The sequence below is a fragment of the Mus caroli genome, unplaced genomic scaffold (assembly GCF_978045245.1).
Source record: "Mus caroli unplaced genomic scaffold, Mus_caroli_1 scaffold_6, whole genome shotgun sequence".
Classification (NCBI taxonomy): Eukaryota; Metazoa; Chordata; class Mammalia; order Rodentia; family Muridae; genus Mus; species Mus caroli.
The window spans coordinates 109,976,033-109,994,280 of NW_028227261.1; the positions used below are offsets into that span (position 1 = coordinate 109,976,033).

Consider the following 18,248-nt stretch of genomic DNA (forward strand, 5'->3'; position numbering starts at 1 on the left):
TCGGGCAGCGGGGCTCCAAGAGTTGGTAGCGTGAGCCACAGCCAGGCGCGAAGGGGCCGGGAGCTGCGGGGCCCGCGGGAACTTTGAAGGCAGCGGGTCCCGGGCTTCGAGGGTTGCAGCTTCGGGGCGCACCGGGCTCCCAGCTTCAGCAGCTACAGCATTTCACACTCCTGCGCGACAGGAGAGGGAGTTCTCTGTAACTTCGTCGGAGACGTCGGAGAGCCGGCAGGAGAGAGGTGGAGGGGCAGGTCCGGCTCCAGAGACACGGAGAAGCGGGAAACAAGAAGGACCTGGCGGAGGCCGAAGGGTGGGCAGACCCTCGAGGCAGCAAGACCGAAGCAGCCTGGCAGTCCGCGGCCTCGCTGCCCCGGACTGAGACGGAGGGCCCTGAGCTCGCGGCCTCCTGCAGGCTGCTGGTCCCGCGCCGGGCTCCCCTAGCCATCCTGGAGGTGGGCCCCTGCGCTATGCCCTCGACGCCGCTAGCGCTTGGGCCGCAGCTTCTCTGGTGCGGGCCGGGAGCCGCCGCTTGAGCCCGCCGAGGAGCGAAGCCAGCGGGAGTTGGGCGTCCGCTCCCAGACCGACTGGCTGAGAGCACCGTTTCCCGCCTCTGGGCTCAGCTCTCCGCGATCTTCCGTAGGCGGCTCCGAGAGGGACCCCACGGCTGCAGAGGTGTTTTCTGAGCTCTGCTCACACTGTGCCCGGCCTGGTGGCGCGGTTCCCTAGGCGCCCTGGGCAGTCCTTTGGCGCCGAGAGGCAGCGGCGTGGGCCGGCCTACAGTCTGGAGCGCCCCGATGGAAATACACTGTAAGCACGACCCGTTTGCATCCATGCATAGTAAGTAGGCGGCGAGCTCGCTTCTCTCACTCTCCGGCCGGGATCGGGTTGGGGGTGCCGGAGTGCGGGGTAAGATACTAAGTCCTAAAGGACTCGGGACCTCTGTAGCTGCGTAGACAACTTCGCAAAGTGCAATGCTTTCAGGCAGCGGACGCCGCCGAGGCCGAAGCGCCTGGTGGGTGAATCCCGCCTCCAGCAACGAGGTAGTGTAGGCAGCGAGCTGTAGCCTTTCCCGAGCTCTAGCCGCTAGTTCTCAGAACCCTGGTTCATACGCATAGACAGCTCGGGACTGGGTCAGTTGGAGGGCAGGAAGTTTGAATAGAGGTCAGTAAGAGTCTCAGCCAGCGCTCAACATCCCAACTCTGTTGGCGCCCTTTTCAGCCATGGGACTAAGCAAGACTGATGCTTAGAAGGAAAAGTGGAGCCCCGACCAGTCCCTGAATATGTGAAGAAAGAAGTGAAAGTTAAGAAGGGGCACCAGGTCCAGGATTCCAAATGCGCCCTGGATCGAGGAGAGGGGATTTAAAGAATCAACGAAGTCAGAGTCCCTAAGCTACACTTCAGTTTAGGCGTCGACCAGTACATACAGAGACCTTTAAAGACATCATTGGGTCCTTCTCTGTAGGATGTCTACCTTGAGATGGCTTCTCTACTAGAAAAAGAAAGAAAGAAAGAAAGAAAGAAAGAAAGAAAGAAAGAAAGAAAGAAAGAAAAGTAGAAAGGTAGAAAGGTGAAAGACAGACAGAAAGAAAGAAAGAAAGAAAGAAAGAAAGAAAGAAAGAAAGCAAGCAAGCAAGCTAGCTAATTAGTCACATTCAGGAGTCCCTGCCTTCTGAAAGCCTGTGCAGTGTAAGAGACCGGCAGGGTCATTTCGGGCACCGGTAGGGCCCTGCTGCCTGACCCACAGGGATCCTGCCAGTTCACCCATTAACACAGCCTCCTATGAGACAAGCGCTCTTCTCACGGTGAGTTAACGCTGGATTAGATTCGGAGATTTCAAGGAAATTCCAAGTGGAACGAATCGCGTTTCCTTTCTGTTGGCTGTAGACTCGGCCAGGGGAAGGCGCCAGGTTTTGGCAGACTGCACTTGGGTGCCCAGCTCGAGTCTCTGTGGGTTGCAGATCTCAGAGTAACTCCGTGGTTAGCAGCCGGCTGCAAGCTTGTTTAACCTCAACCAGCCGGGATCCTGCTACTCTAGCCGTGGGTCCCCTATTTAACAAAGGCATAGAGACCCGGCTAGAGAGAAGGCAAGGTGAAGCAATAATCTTCGTGTCTTCCACCAAGAACTGAGTGGCCTGGTAGCAGGGGAAGGTTTGTTTAGGCAGCCAAAGCAAGCTTCAAGCAGGTCAGCTTCTCTTTGTGTCAATATCCCAGTTGGAGGTAAATCTCCCCGAGCAGCGACAAGATTCGCGCAGAGAAGCTGCTTGCTCTGGTCTCAGCCCCAACGATTCCTCCCGGTTTGGAGACTGGGTTTAAGCGGTTTCCGGTCCACCATGGCTCCAGCGTCTCCCGCAGCATTTTCCTGTGCAGACTGGCTCTAGAGCCTCTCTGCTTTCACTCAGAACGAACCTGAAAGCAAACGAGTTGGGGGCAACACTCTGAGAGGTGGGCAAGAAACAACTGGGAGGCAAGATGGGTAGGGCTGGCTCCCGTGCTTCTGGCAGAAATCCAAAGGCCTGCACTGCCTCTCTCTGTCCAGAGTTCTGCTGCCCAGAGGTCGTGCCCAAGCCCGTGGGGAGACAGCATCAGACTTGGTGGTCTTGCGGTGTGCATTCGTGTGGAGAGGCAGCTCCTTCCAGGTGCAGGTTAACCAACTGCTAATGTCTCAGCCTTCCTGCCGGCCCTTCAATCTGCCCCCTCCTCGGGAAATCCTCCCTCCTCCCATTCTCAATCTCCCTGGCAGCACAGTGGGGGCTGGGCAAGCCTAGCTTCCAGAGCTAGTGGAAGTCCTTGGCGTCTTTGGAAAGACCTTAGCTCTTATGCCTAAAGCTGTTTGCTTGCACAATGTAATCTGTCTCTGGGTCCTAATTTGCTGGTGATGGGGGCAGAGAAAATAGGTTCTGCAAGGTGACAGGTGTACTAGGATTCTTCGTTTCATCTTTTTTCTCTTTCTTTCTTTCTTTCTTTCTTTCTTTCTTTCTTTCTTTCTTTCTTTCTTTCTTTCTTCTTTCTTTCTTTCTTCTGGCCCTGGTCAGTTTTTCCTTGTTACCTCCCTTCTTCTCCCCCCCCTCCAGTTCTGCACAGGACAGTTTCTGGTCGAGAGGGACAGACAGAGCTTCAAATTTGGCTTCTGAGTTCAGAGGTACCCCACACTCGGTTCCAGTTCCACGAAGCTCACGGGCACAGAGGCCTCCCCCAGATGTTTCCTTCCCCCAACCCTTTCACCAGTTAGTTATAAAGTACTTTTGTGGCCAGTGTCATACCTGAGTGCGACCCAAACCTTCAGATAACTCTGTTTTATAGAATATGATACTGTGGCTGGAGAGATAAAAGGACTGACAGAATTGTAGCTGGTTCTCAGGATAGAGGTGTACCATTAGGCTTTGGGGAAATTCCTGGAAAGGAGGGAAGAGAAGGACCTAATCTCAGAGAGGGCAGTGGACTTACTGGAGTATCCACACAGACAAGGCTCTCTCTGTGTGTAGTCCAGCCATGTCTGTATTCACAGCATGACTGCTGCTATGTGTGTCAGCACCTGGCTGTCCACTCTCTGGGATTCTGTTTGCATGTCTATGTGTGTCCCTTCCTCCTTCTGCTTTGGTGCATTTAGAAAGAATTTCTATGAGCCAGGGTCTTGTAGTTCAGTCTTTAGCTGAGCAGAGACATCTTTTACCTAATACTCTGTGCCCAGTCATAGTTCTTGGGGATTGGGCAGTGCTCTTTGTGGGCCACATGTTCTTAACAAGGTCTGAGGAGCATCTACAGAAGGCAACTCCTTTCAGGCCAGAGACACAAAGGCTCTAGGGGCACCCACAGTTCCATCATCCTTCTGTCCCCCTTCAAACCCTACTCCCCAGGTGGAGGCCGGTGATCTTTACTTTTGTTATCTCTGTGTTTGCTTCCCAGTTTCTACCTAATTTGTTTCCACCGTTTCTGTGCCAGTCTCTGCAGATTCTGTTCCCTGTAGGAATGATAGCTGAGTTCATGTCTTAGCCCAGGGTCTTCCTGGCAGATGAGCCCTCACCTAGCTGGAACACACAGTAGAAGTTGAGGTTTGAGCCTTTGAGGAGATGCAAACCTGGAGCAAGGCCTGAGAGAGAGGGAGGAGAAACAGAGCCCCACCCACAGAAGTCCTGTCTTCCAGAAGCCCCCTTCCATTTGCTGGTCTGTTTTGATTTTTCCATTTTGCCCCAACTCCCTCTGCCTGCCCAAATTTCTCTGTGTTCTATCTAGCCTTCTTTTTCTTTGCTGTCTGTCTCCGCCCCAACTCTCTATACCCTTTGCACATGCCTCTCTTTTCATGGTTCCAGTGGCTCTCTCCCTTAGATGTGAGCTTCCCTTCTTACCAATCTCAGATTAGCACCTTTCCTGAGGCCTCAGTGGTAAAGTGCCCTGTTGGGTATGTTTGTAAGTGAGGCAAGAAGACTAAGAGGATCCGGGGGGCCCTGTCCAGGAAGTTAAGAGTCAACCTAGTAAGAGTCACCTAGGCCAAGTCTGTGTCAGATGTGGACACTTGCCTTAGATTCTGCAGATCTGTTAGCCTTGTGGACACAGGGAGGAAGTTTGTGGGAATCTGTTGTGATTTAGTGAGACCTGACTCTAGAAGATTCCTCACAGCTTTTGCTGTGATACAAACCCACAAATCCCCTGTGTAACTGCTCTTGGCATTGAAGTCCTCTGAAGGTTGCCATTGTGTCTCAATTGTCAGTGGTACAGCAAACACTAATTGCAGGTTGGCTGCAATGCCTGGACCTCTAGATCATATTAGAAATGCTCTGGGTCTTTCAGTTTCCTTTTCTTGGCCTCCATCCTTCCAGAGAACAAACCCCGATTTTTGATATACTTTGTTTTACCCACATCCAGGCTGTTCTGAAAAGATTAATTCAACCCTCCTCGCCCTTAGATACTCTTTGTCCCAGATCAAAGCTGTTGATCAGGGTTGCTGTAATCTTTCTGTTATAGGTAAGCTATGTAACTATGTCCCCTAGCTGTAAAATCCTGTTCAGGGCAAATTTCTCTCTTTCTGTTTTTTTTTTTTCTTCTTCTCCTATGTGAATTTTGATGTTTCAGAACCATCAAGAGCCCTTAAAGGCACATTTTTAAAAAGTCAGAGGAAGAGTCAGCATAGTTTGGAACTAAGTAATGTTATTTCCTAAAAAATTCTTGGTTTCTTGGACGTACACCCGAACCTGGAAATTTCGGGAAATAATTCATGATTTTTTAAAAAGACTCTTTTAAGGAAATAGGAGGTGTTATAAGAGTTCTATTCCTCAATTTCAGATATTGTTCATGGGGCTGGTCCTAGAAAAAAGCCCTGGACCAGGATGGGTGGTAGCTGAGCTGTGGTGGTTACTTTCTGTTTTAAAGTTGGAGTATGGATATATGTGTGACCTTGGGGGTGCCTCAATCCCTGCCCCCCAGTCCCCGGTGGAGTTCACTCTGTCCTAGTGTAGGAGGTTACCCCTCCTTAGCCTCTGAGTTGCCAACAGCATCAATATTCTCTTGAACTTGTTTTGGCTCCAACCTTCAGCAAAGCCAGTTAGTAGCTGATTGACAGCTGTTACATGATTGACAGTCACGTTACATTGGATCAGTCTGTGTTGACTGACCTGGTCTTCAGTTTACTCAGGTCCCTGTGTCCCTTCAGAGTGCTCCCGATGTCCATTGTAAGTGTAGGAGCAGAACAGGCACTTTCTCTGACTCCTTTTACATAAATACACTCCACCGGCACTCGGCACTCGTGAAATCTGGGTGGCCGAAGCTTCCTTATTTCTTTCTGACCAGTTTAAACCTGCTTGTAGATCGCAAGACATGCCCGAAATTCCAGGGGCACACCTTTCTAACAAAACCTGATTCAGTGGAGTGTGCTGTGTGCAGAAGACCCTGTGACCCATTTCTTTTGTGTGCTCTGAGAGGGTACAATGGTCAAGCCTGCACGTCAACATCACAGTCTTAAAGGGAGGCTTTAGGTTTTGTTTTTTTTTTTGTTTTTTTTTTTGTTGTTGTTTGTTTGTTTTTTATTCCTATTTTTAAATTAAGGCAGCGGTTAGGTTTTGTCTCAGTGATCTGAAAATGCTGGTCATTAAGAAAGAAAGTCTTCAGTTCTTGAATTAGATTGCTGATTTGAAAACACTTTCCCCCTTGAGATGTAGATATTAGAATAGCCTGTTTCGCCTTTGAAGACATTTGTTAAATGTTAAACAAGTTCCACTATTTTTTTTCTCTTTACATGTGATTGTTTTAAGACCGTAATCTTCTCCCTAGGATCTTCCTTAGATTGAGCTCCTGTCATATAGATGCCTTTTACAGTCCCCTTCCATACCCCTTCCCCCAAACGAAGAGAAAAATGCTAGTAACTCAAAAAACACAGTGTAAGGAGCTCCTGGTGGCTCAGCTGACTGCCTGCAGATGGCCAAAAGCTGAGACTGGAGTTAAAAGGCCATCTAGGGTCCTTATGTCATCCGCATGATTGACATCAGGTGTAAGGCATCTATCGAGCCTGCCGGCCATTTGTGATCTCAGAGGGGTCTGGGTGCTCACAAGGGCACTTGTACTATGTGACTGGTTCTAACCACCCTTCCCCTTGCTTTTTGTTTCTGATCTGTTTCAGGACATGGAGGAGTGAATCAGCTTGGGGGGGTTTTTGTGAATGGACGGCCACTCCCAGATGTAGTCCGCCAAAGGATAGTGGAACTTGCCCATCAAGGTGTCAGGCCCTGCGACATCTCCAGGCAGCTTCGGGTCAGCCATGGTTGTGTCAGCAAAATTCTTGGCAGGTAAAGGCACGGGCTCCAGGCTTCCTTCAATGTTTTAAAGAAAGAGCTAAAAGACAGCCCTCAGCTGTTCAAGGTGCTAGTGTCCCCGTGAGACTATGGCGGGCATTTTGCTCCACACACCCAGCACTTGAGCCTTTGCAAAGTCTTTTGAGATCACCCTATTCAAAGTAGCTGTGGAAACTCCTCTTTTCAGTGACACGTGGAATAGGGAGACTTTGTTAGGAGGGACAATATGCTTCTCAAAAGTTTGCTGAACTATTTTAAAGAAACCAAGAGTAGGAGACTCTTAAGAATTTCCCCCAAACCTCTTAGGTGAGCTTGGTGGTGGTGGTGGTGGGGTTTTAAGGAAATGGTTGGGTGGGAGGGAGATCAATAGATTATAGTACATGACCAGAGTCGAATGTTTCTTTATTTTCTTTTCTGTTGGTGCAGGGCTGTGTACATGCTAAGCAATGCCGCCTGAGCTATACTGCCAGTCCTCAGTGTTTTCTTTTAAATAGTACATTCTGTCTTTAAAAGCCAGCAGTCATCTTCAGTTGTATCATTAGCCTTATCATGTTGGCTACAATGTTTCCCTCCTGTGTGTTTTGTTACTGTCATAGTGACAGGCATCCTAAGTATGCATTAACTCAGCCACTGGAAAACAAACTAGCAACAAACACTAACTCTCAAATCTGACCTTTGAAAGTTGCCACTTGACCCCTCAATTTGCTGCAAGCAAAAATACTGACAATGATCCCCTCCCAGAGGGCTGTGCAGACTTTTAGGCTCATGTGTTTTGTTTTGTTTTGTTTTGTTTTGTTTTGTTCTGTTCTGTTCTGTTCTGTTCTGTTCTGTTCTGTTCTGTTCTGTTCTGTTTTGTTTCATCAGCCAGGTTTTAAGAAAAGGAAACAAATCTTTCCTAGGCAAACTGACTGGCCAGGGTATGTTTGGCTAAGTCAACACTTGGGCTGGATGGACAGAGGGCTAAATGACTCTGGGACCCATCTCTCTCAATAACTCCAAACCACATCTATAGGTTTGCTTGCTTGTTTGTTTAATGCCCTGGGCATGTGATTTGTTTTAGGGCTGCCCTGGCAGATGGGAACAGTGTCAGGTATAGCTGCTCAGGGCTTTCTTTCTGGGATCAGTGGTCCTCACCTTTGTCCTGTAGCTTGCATTGTGCTCTAACAACTGATGCCTGAACATTTTTTGAAGTATTTCTGGAGTTTTCTCAGTGACCCTATGACTCTCTGTTCTTCTTGTTCCATCTGCTGGGACTTAAGAATTCTCCCAACATATATGTTGAAGAACCATATAGAAAGTCTTGATTAAGAAGTCGCAGGGCCAGGAATCTGACTGTTCCTTTAGGGCCACTAATCCCAGTATTTATTCTCCATCTTCTTGCCTAGCATGGGTTACATCAGTTGTGGAGGCAGAGGGTGCAATCCAGTTCTACTTAACACTCAGCTAGCCAGAGAGTTCCAGCCCAAGGCGGTTATCAGCTTGGTGGCCAGTTTAGGGAGAGAGTTTAGGTGGTGGTTTAGGGAGAAAGGTCAGAGCAAGTGAAGCAAAGAGAAGGAGCAGGCAAGGAGACAGAAAGAGAGGAGAGAGGAGAGAAAACAAAGGGAAGAAAGAATGTTTTTTTTTTTAAGACACAATAGAAAAATACCAAAGAGGAGAGAGCGGGAAGAGGGCTATTTGAGAGGTTACCGGTCCCACTTCCATTGCTGCATGGTCTCCAATGTCTTCTTGTGAGGTTTCTTTGTGTATTGGGGGGGGGGTTTGCGGAGATGAGAGGGGAGGCCTTTCCTTTGTTTTTACTGAGTCATCTTTGCTGAGCTGACCGTTCCTTTGGTTCTCTGTTTGAAAATTTCCAGACAGCGAGAGCCTTTCTCAGATATACACATGACTGGTTCTCATGTTCTAGAGCTCTAGAGCCCTTTACATCTCCCATGAAGACTGAGGTCAGGCCAGCAGCTTCCCATAGACCAGAATAGATTTGTCACTGGACAGAGTGGCATTCGGAAGTTATGCGCCGCTCCGGTGCCTGGCCGTTTAAGTTGTCAACAATAAATTGGAATTTCATAGCTCATTATTTTCATAACTAAGAACCACGGTGGACAAAATGTCACTCTAATTAGAACTGCCTTTTAAGGAACAAGTTCAGCCCTAAAACAGTGTGTCTGGGAATTTCCAAACTGGGCCAGTTCGATCCACAGATCCCCCCCGGCCCCCAGAGGAATTTGATGGGTGCTGATCATAGAGTGTTTGGTGTGTGGTGGCTGCAGTTTTCAAGGCTGTGTGGCAAGGCTGGCAAAGTCCTTGGGAGCAGGCAGCTCTCCCTGTTCGCTCAGGAAGGTGTGTAGGCTTCCAGGAGTATAGACATTCACTCTAGAATTCAAGGCTGTAGAGGAGAGGGTACCATATGAAGGCCAAGACAGGAGCAGGGCTGTTGACTCCTCTCATTTGAAATTTGGTGACATGTCACATGATAAAATTAGAATAGTGGGGATTTTAATCCCCAACTGTGCACTCTATGCAAATTCTCTTTCATCTTTCATTTATTTTTTATTTTTGCAAAATCTTTTCAGTCATTCTGAATTCCTGGCATCACAGTAGCTCTGCAGAGGAATCAGGGTAAATACCCGCCCCTTACAGAAGCAGGGTAACTGAGGCCGAGGAGGGCTGAAGGAGTTGGTCAGGATCACAGAGCCATTTGGTGTCAGAGCCACTACAGGCATGGCACCTCTTGACTCCCAACCTAATGCTCTTTGTGCTCTTTGCATCGAGGGACACTGTGCTGGTGGCTGCCGCTCTCCTTTTGTCTGTAAGCCAAAGGGCTGCACGGCTGTTTTGCTGAGATGAAAGGATGGTTATTAAGTCCGAATCCTCACTTGACACAGTCTCGAGTTGGGGTTTCGGGGGTGTCTATGTTAGTTTCTAAGGGCCTGGCCCACGTGTCAGTCAAACGGAAGACAGAAGCCTCGATTGTTGGGACTGTGGAGTCACACAGTTGGCACTGCTCAAGTACTGCAGGGCAGGGAGCCCTGGGCTGACGCATGCCAGCCAAGTAAGCAGGGGGTGGGGTGGGGTGGGCTTTACCCTGCAGCTCTGTGCGCTGCTGTGTGGTCACTGTAGTCCCATTGAGAACACGACCCAGTCTATACATCTGTAAGTGCTGAGAACATCCATGCCCTAAGAGGAGCCAATGACTTTTGGTTCGATGAATGAGTGAAAGATGCTTAAGAAAAGACCTTGTAAAGCTCTCCCCAGTTGTAAGAAGCACAACTGCCAATGCTTGCTTCAAATGTTATAAAGAGCGCAGAAACTTGTAGTGGGAAGAACACCGGATTCAGAGTCTGTCTCTGTAGCCAGAAGGAGTTGTGCAAATCCCCTAGACTTCTGATTCATTCTGTTTTTCATCTATAAGATCCTGCTGGCCTCCAAAGATGAGCGAGGACCAAGGTAATTTGAAGAACTCCATAAACTCTAGAGTGCTGTTGTTAAATTACGAGTTGTTAAGTGACAGTTAACAAATCGCTTTCTCTTGAGAAGCCAGCAGGACTGTAGAATCCTCAGGAGATGCTGTGTGCAGAATTTAGGTGCCTTTCTACTTTCTGTCAAAATCTATTATTTCCCCGGATTGAACTTTTTTGTGTGTGTGTGATTAAGACCAATTTTTTAAAGAAAATATCTTTCAACAGTTTTATAAAGAAGGAAGATAAGTTGAGCTTTGTTTTATGGCTAAAATTTGTAAATGATTCAGTCTTCTCAATGAAAACAAGGACTGTTCTTCTATAATATTCATTTACTTGGCCCTAGACAGTTTTATCTAAGCGGAGAGTTCAAGCAACCCTATATATGTTCCATGATGCCCTAGGTCACACTTCCATCCGTCCATCCATCCATCCGTCCATCCATCCATCCATCCATCCATCCATCCATCCATCCATCCATCCATCCAACAGAACCACCTCCTTCCTTCCTCCTTTTCTTCCTCTTCCTCCTCTTCCTCCTCCCTCCCGCTCCCCTTTCTGTATGTATGTAGCCAAGTCTCCTTGAAACTTGTGATTCTCCTGCCTCCACCTCCCAAGCACTGGGGTTACAGATGTGTGCCACCATTTCTAGTGCCTTCCCCAACTTCCTATCAATACTCTAGGTTTAAACATTATAATTATTAAAATGTCTTTTGGGTTAAAAATTTTCCAATCTCACAATAATCTTCTTTGAAAGAGGGACTCAAATTCCTCTGTAAAACAGAGGCATCCAGTGACTGCTAAAATTCAGAAAAAGAGCCAAGCCACCACCCCACCCCCCAAATGGTCTTTCATGCCTCTCTTCTTTCTGGTCTCGGTTTTGCTGTAAAACCCTGACATCCTATTTGCGTTAACGAGGAAAAGCTGATAGCATGGAAATGTCCTTAGAAACAGCCATTTACCTCAGGGGAGGCCTCCGGGAGAGCTGGCAAGAATTGTGGTTGGTTTTTCTGATTGCTCGGGATTTGATTTCTAATACATATTTCCTATTAACACTGGAATCCACACTCCCTTTAATTTTATATCAGCTACTGTTTTTCTCTTTCGGAAAAAAAAAAGTATAGTAGAGGGGACAGCTTGAGAGAATGCTGGAGAGTCTGCTGCGATGGGGGAGGCAGCAAATTGAGGGTCTACACCACCTTTCTGGGGGAAATTTTAGTTCAAGAGGCTTGGCCAGAGTCAAAGTACCTTAATCCTTTGTTACCCAAGGAAAACATTTAACTGGTATAAAGCCATTTTATATCACAGAAGTATATGGCAACTAACTGTCCAGCCACTTACTCTTCTAAAGCAATTTATGTGCTTTAGAACTGCTAGGGGACCAAGAGGAAACACTAACTTGCATTTTTAAAATAATCTGTAAATATGTACTTTATGATTACATTATTGATACAATACAATACAATATAGTTAATACAAGCCACAGGGGCAATTTGAAACATTAAGAAAAGTAAAGAGAAAGCCGGGCGTGGTGGCACACACCTTTAGTCCCAGGACTCAGGAGGCAGAGGCAGGCGAATTTCTGAGTTCGAGGCCAGCCTGGTCTACAGAGTGAGTTCCAGGACAGCCAGGGCTACACAGAGAACCCTGTCTCAAAAAACCAGAAGAAAGAAAAAAAAAAAAAGAAAGAAAAAAGAAAGGAAGAAAGTAAAGAGAAACTAGTATAATTCATTTTAATTATGAATTTTATTTAACCCAATGCATACCGATTGTCACTTTAACATATAACAAATAAAAAAAGTATTAGAGGGCTGGCCAGATGGCTCACCTGGTCAAGGTGCTTGCTGTCAAGCCTGGTGACCGGAATTCAATCCCTGGGACTCCATGGTGGAAGGACAAAACTGACTCGGGAAGGTTGCCCTCTGAGTTTGGCACACTCGTACATGCATGGAGACATGTGTGTACACAAAATGCATACTTTTAAGAAATAAAGTTTAAAAAACAATCAAGCTATTTAATAACCCTTTTTTGTACTATATTTAAAGATTTGTTTACGTTTTCATTATACCAAGAGTCATACATTGCATGTTTCAAATATTTATCCATTTTGCGGGCTCTCATGGATAACTATGGTCCTCTCCTCTTGGGTCTAGGTATTATGAGACAGGAAGCATCAAGCCGGGGGTAATTGGAGGATCCAAACCAAAGGTTGCCACTCCCAAAGTGGTGGAAAAAATCGCTGAGTACAAACGCCAAAACCCTACCATGTTTGCCTGGGAGATCAGGGACCGGCTGTTGGCAGAGCGAGTCTGTGACAATGACACCGTGCCCAGCGTCAGCTCCATCAACAGGTGAGGCTGGGGATTTGGGTGGGGCTGTCGTACTGAAGGGTCCCCATGTGTCTCCTGAAGAGCTGGGTCTTCTCCTTTCACTCCCTGGGGATGAGTTAGCAAGGGAGAAGACAGACAGTGCTGGACTCAGCTACTGGGAAAGGACATCATGCCAATACCCAGGTCGCTTGAGTTCCCTGAGCCAGGACGACTGACATCTCTGGGTTCATCTGTCTTTGTGGAGCACGCTGTATAAATTGTCCTGATTATCCTTTCACAAACATCCCTGCCCCTGGGGGCTAACTCCTCTCAGAAGTTCCTAGGCAGACAAGACAGTCCAGCCTCCAGTTGGGACGGAGGTTGAACCACTTACGTGTGGGAAACGAAGTCCTTTTTGGGCTGAGCACATGTGGCTCTTTGTTCTAGCCCTGCTACCAAACTGAAGTGAGATCTGAGAGCCTAGGACACTGTCGTGGGTTTTCTAATTGATTCTAATGTGAAATCTTCAGGATGCTAAGGTGCTCCAGAGACAAGGAGATGCCTGCTCCCATGCACCCTCAGATCTCACCCAGGAAAAGACGAACAAACAGAAAAGCACCAGGGGGCCAGGCATAGCATTTTCGTGGACTTCACAATGGTGTCCTCTCGAATCTCTTCCTTAGGCATATTGACGGGTACCATCAGAGCCTTAAGAATAAATTCCTGGTTAGGCATAGGTGTGTTAACACACATGTATAATTTCAGCAGTGTGAGGGCAGTGTTTTTGAGACCATCCTGGACTATATAGCAAGAGCCCAATTTAAAAAATAAAATATTACATAAAATGAAAATTACATTCCTTTTAATTCATTAAATTTTCCTTTTCTTTCCCCTCCCTCCCTCCCTCCCTCCCTCCCTCCCTCCCTCCCTCCCTCCTTCCTTCCTTAATGAGAGAGAGTCTCACTCTGTACCTCTAGTTGGCCTGTAACTTGCTGTGTGCTTGCAATGATCCGCCTGTCTCAGTTTCCTGAAGAAGATGCTTTTCTGTGGTAGATGGATCCATTTGAGCCTATAGTCAGGAGCTGGGGGTGTAGCTCAGTTGTTAAGAGTGCTTGCCTTGCATACATGAACCCCTGGGCTACATCCCTAGTACTACCTAGACCTGGTACAGTGGTACATGCCTATAATCCCAGTGGGATTGCAGTAGAGGCAGGAGGATGGAGTTCAAGATCATCCTTAGGTGATATGGAGAGTTCCAAGTGACACATGAGATCCTACCTCCAAAATCCAAAGAAAGAAAGAAAGAAAGAAAGAAAGAAAGAAAGAAGGAAGAAAGAAAGAAAGAAAGAAAGAAAGAAAGAAAGAAAGAAAGAAAGAAAGAAAGAAAGAAAGACACACCCCCAAGGCCAGGGATGAAATGATGAGATGAATATACAGGAACATTCTCATAAGAAACGCTGTGTTCATATAAGAAAAAGAAGCCAGAAGTCTGGGAATAGGACCATTCCAGTTTCTTCAGAGCCACACCCTACTGTGCTGTGAACTCCTCACCCTTGCAAGAAAGAGGTGGTCAGACTAGAATGCCTCTGAGGTCCCCTCTGGTCTGGATGACAGCACGTTGGGTGATGACTCAGCTGGACACCATCACCATCGTCAATGGATGTGCTGATTTTTCTTAAGTCCCACCAATTCCTTAACTCTTGGCCCATTTGATTCTCTTGCCAATCTCTACCGAGGCTCTGCCATTTTGCAAGGTGCTGAAGAAGAGGGAAAGTGGGTGCAAGTTTTTCAGACCTGTCCTAGGTGGTAGACCGGAGGAGGGAGGACAATGCCAGCAGGCCCTGGGGGGGGGATAGTATATAATTTATAGCACACAGTAGTAATAATACTATGATTAGATACAATATGTGTGCAATTTGAAATTTTCCAGTAAAAATTTCTAGTAAAAAGAGATAAGTAAAAAGAAATGTGTAATTAATTGGAGTTATATTTACTTAACCCCCAATATAGAAAAAAAAAGTATTTCAACATACAATCAGTATAAAAATTGTTAATGAGCTGTTGAACATTCTCTTTTTGTGTACTAAGATTTTAAAATGTGGTTTACAGCACAAATGGACTTATTCCAGATATATACCAACGCTCACCCACCTTGTTGTTCTCACGGATAAGCACCATACTGCTTAGGTCTCTATGAGCCAGGAATTGTCCAGCTGAGGGGGCCATTGGAGAATGTAGAGGTGGAAACAGAGGCAATATTGGAGAAGTTGGTCCTCTCTGCAGAGTAATCTTGGGCAAACACCTGATTGGAATTTGGGGATCCCACGGATTTTTTCTATGGTAGGGTACAAACATGATGACATTGCCCATAAAATAACCTTGGCTGCCCATGGCGCTCACAAACTCTGTTGCCTATGTGGGTAGGGCCAGGCAGATGACTGCTAATGAGAGAAACAGGCCAGGCATGAGAGCAGAGACTGCAGTGGCCAAGGCAAGGGAGATAACACAGCCCTGTGGGCAGGCAGCTGTTACCAAGTCTCAGCTGAGTGCTGCCGGGAGAGTGCTCCTGAGCCTTCCCACTCCTCTAGGGAATCTAGACCCCAGGATCTCTGTGTGGAGGTGGATGCATGTACATGAAAACCATCTAGACTTTTAAATGGTGGCAATTTGTTTCAAGTGTACCATTCCTATCATTGCTCTACGTGTTTCTTTGAGATAACGTTGGGTTTAAATGTAGTTTTACATTGCATTTGTTTATTTACTCATCAAGTCTCATCCTTGCAAGGGTAGAAGTGGTTGGGGAGCTGTGGACGGTGGACTTGAGTGAATGGTCCAGGGACATCAGGCATGGCTGATTCTGAGTCTAGGGCTGTGCTACTGGAGGCTCTGGTGCTGGTGACTGCAGCCATAGCTAGACTCTGGGGCCCCTAGGGTATCTTAGTCCATAGATGTAGCTGACTGAGTGTATCTCCACGTGGCCTTTCCATCTGTGGCCTGTCACATCCCTCGGGCCTGATGCTGTCCTGTGGCAAGTGTAGAAGCTAAGGCCCAGATGGGAAGGCCAGGGGAAAGGTGCTGCAGATGGAGATGAACATAGAGTCAATAGCAAAATGACACCTGGTGTCCATGTCTTAAAGGTCTCTGCAAGCCACCTCCTATGAGAAGGAGGCCAGAAGGAGAGACATCACCCTTCCTTCCCTATTTCAGAGCATCATGGTTGATGTGCTTTTCTGTCTATGATACCAGGCATCCTCAGATCTTCCCAGCACTTCTTTCTGGGGCTCCTGCTGGGGACTCCTCATTGCACGTTCAGTGAGAGTACCTCAAACGTGAAGGATTCTCTTGCTAATGCACCCCCACTCCAAACTCATTGGGCAGCCTGTGCTGTCCACCACAGAACTGCGTTTTTATAAGAAGGCAGAGTCTGTTGCAAGTGTCAAGAGAAAGAGGGTTCCTAGCTCTCTCCTAGCATGTGTCCACCAAGGCAAGTCTCACTGTCTCTCTATTTCAAACAGCTAGATAGAAGGTGATATCTGCATTTGCATTTGTTCTAGTAGCCACGGGGTCCTCTCTACCACCCACTCTTGAGGCACCATACTGCTGTCTTCAGGAACCAAGTCTGGAAAGAATGCTGATGTGGGGCTAAATATCACTGAAGCAGTTCTATCAGGCTGGTGGGAGACTTCCTGGGACTTAAGCTCATTTGGGATGCTGCATTTGGGAGTCTTGAGGCCAGGTGGGGTGTCAGGGCAGACAGAGATGGTGGGTAGAGCGGGGTCTTTCTTCTTCTCTTCCAGTTCTGTGGCTCTAAATTAGTGGTTTACTGCTGGGACAAGTGGCATTCCCAGTGTGTGTGTGTGTGTGTGTGTGTGTGTGTGTGTGTGTGTGTGTGTGTGTGTGTGTGTAAGCTCTGTTTAGCACCAACTGGTTGGGGTGTGTGTGTGTTTGAGTATGAGGGTCCAGCCTTACTGGCTCAGGTCAGACTTTTATGGAAAACCTCAAAGCTTATACATACTTGCTATTTTACTCTATAACCAACAACTTTGCAGGGGACGGAGGTAGACTGGTGAAGAATGGATCATTAACTACTTTATTTAGCTATTTTTGTTTTGTTTTGTTGGAGTTGGGCTTGCCCTGTGGTCCAGATAGCTCTCTAACTGCCTATATACCTGCCTCAGCCTCCTGAGTGCTGGGGTTTGCAGGCATATGCCAGCATGCCAGCCTTACTTTTGCTTTGTGTATGTGTGTGTGTGTGTTTCTTGTTGTTGTTACATGTGTGTATGTCTAAGCTGGAGCTTCATGTCAAGACTCATCCTCAATCAGTATCCTACCTCACTGTTGAGGCAGGACCTCTCAGGGAGACCCAGTGCTTGCCGATGGTTGCTCTAGCTAGCCACCTTGCAATGGGCATCCTCGGTCTGTGCCTTCTGAGGCTGGCATTACAGACAGGCTGCCCAGCATCTACATGAGTTTCTCAGATCTGAACTCTGGTTCTCATGCTTGCCTGCCAAACGATTCAGTTGCTGAGCTCTCTCCTCGGTCCTTATCCCCTTTTTGAGACAGTTTCATGTAGCCCAGGCTGGCCTTGAACTTGCTATACAGTCAAAGATGACTGTGAGCTTCTGACCCTCCTACCTTGGGGTTCTGGGATCACAGCGAGCCTGGGTGATGCCAGAGCCTGACAGTAAAGCCTTGTGTATGCATGCGCTGGGCAGGCACCGTACCAGCCAGCTACATTCTCAGACCCCATCGTACCTTTTCCAAGGCACCACAATGTATATTTTTGTATATATTTAATTTTTACTTTTTTGTTTACAGTGTAGTTGTGAGAGGTGGTGGGATGTGGTCATAAGAGGACCTAGTTTTTCAAAGGAGGGAGATGATGTCGGAATGGGACCCTTAAATGCTTGCGATGAAAGATTCTTTAGATTCTGAAAAATGGATTTTGAGTCTAAATAGCTTCTGTGCTTAAGGCCCTGATTAGCTGAGGGGACCACTTCCGTCAGATACATCTCAGGCCTGGGAGCTAGGGGTCTGGACTAACCCTGTGCTGTGTGCCCCTGGCTAAATCATTGGAGGATGCTGAGCTTCCGTCTCTTCATCAGTATTAAACCAGAGCATGCTAATATGTTACCCTGGGCCTCGTTCAGCATGCTTATTCTCAGCAATATAGAACGGGCCTTATATATTTACTTTAGATATGGTCTCACTATGAACCCCAGGCTGGCCTTGAACTCGGGATCCTTCTGCCTCAGCTTCCTGAGTGCTGGGATCACAGTTGTTCCATATGCCTTAAGTGTCTAAATGTTTTAAAGTTGAAGCTTCTCCTTCATCTTTATGAGGACAGCAATGAGGATCAGCTTATCTGACCATCATTACTAGCCACATATGGCTAGTTTATTAATTCAACCCTAATAATAATAATAATAATAATTCCATGGGGGTACGATTGATTCTTACTCTCATTTTCAAGATGAGGGAACTGAGGTAGGGAAACTGAAGACTGGATTTGAACTCCAGAGCTTTGGTTCTGGGGTCTGTCCACTTACTCCTGTGCTGCCGTGGCCTGCTAATGGATCTTGACCTCTCATAACACTTAGCCAGTGATTTACAGGTATTTGAAAAGACATGTGAAAAATACACTTTGTTTTGTCTTTAGACAAATACAATAAAAAGTGAGGGTTTTAAGCTGGACTTCAGTAGGGAATAAG

At 47.1% G+C, this 18,248-nt stretch overlaps 1 protein-coding gene across 1 annotated transcript in view; it reads left to right on the plus strand.

The window, feature by feature from the left end:
• The first annotated feature begins 791 nt into the window (after positions 1-791).
• Positions 792-18,248, plus strand: part of Pax5 (paired box 5) — a 173,726-nt gene continuing 156,269 nt past the window's right edge. The window contains exons 1-3 of the mRNA XM_085839326.1: positions 792-834; positions 6,605-6,770; positions 12,382-12,579. Of these exons, the coding sequence (XP_085695452.1) occupies positions 792-834; positions 6,605-6,770; positions 12,382-12,579 (407 nt within the window). The remainder of the gene's footprint in view (positions 835-6,604; positions 6,771-12,381; positions 12,580-18,248) is intronic.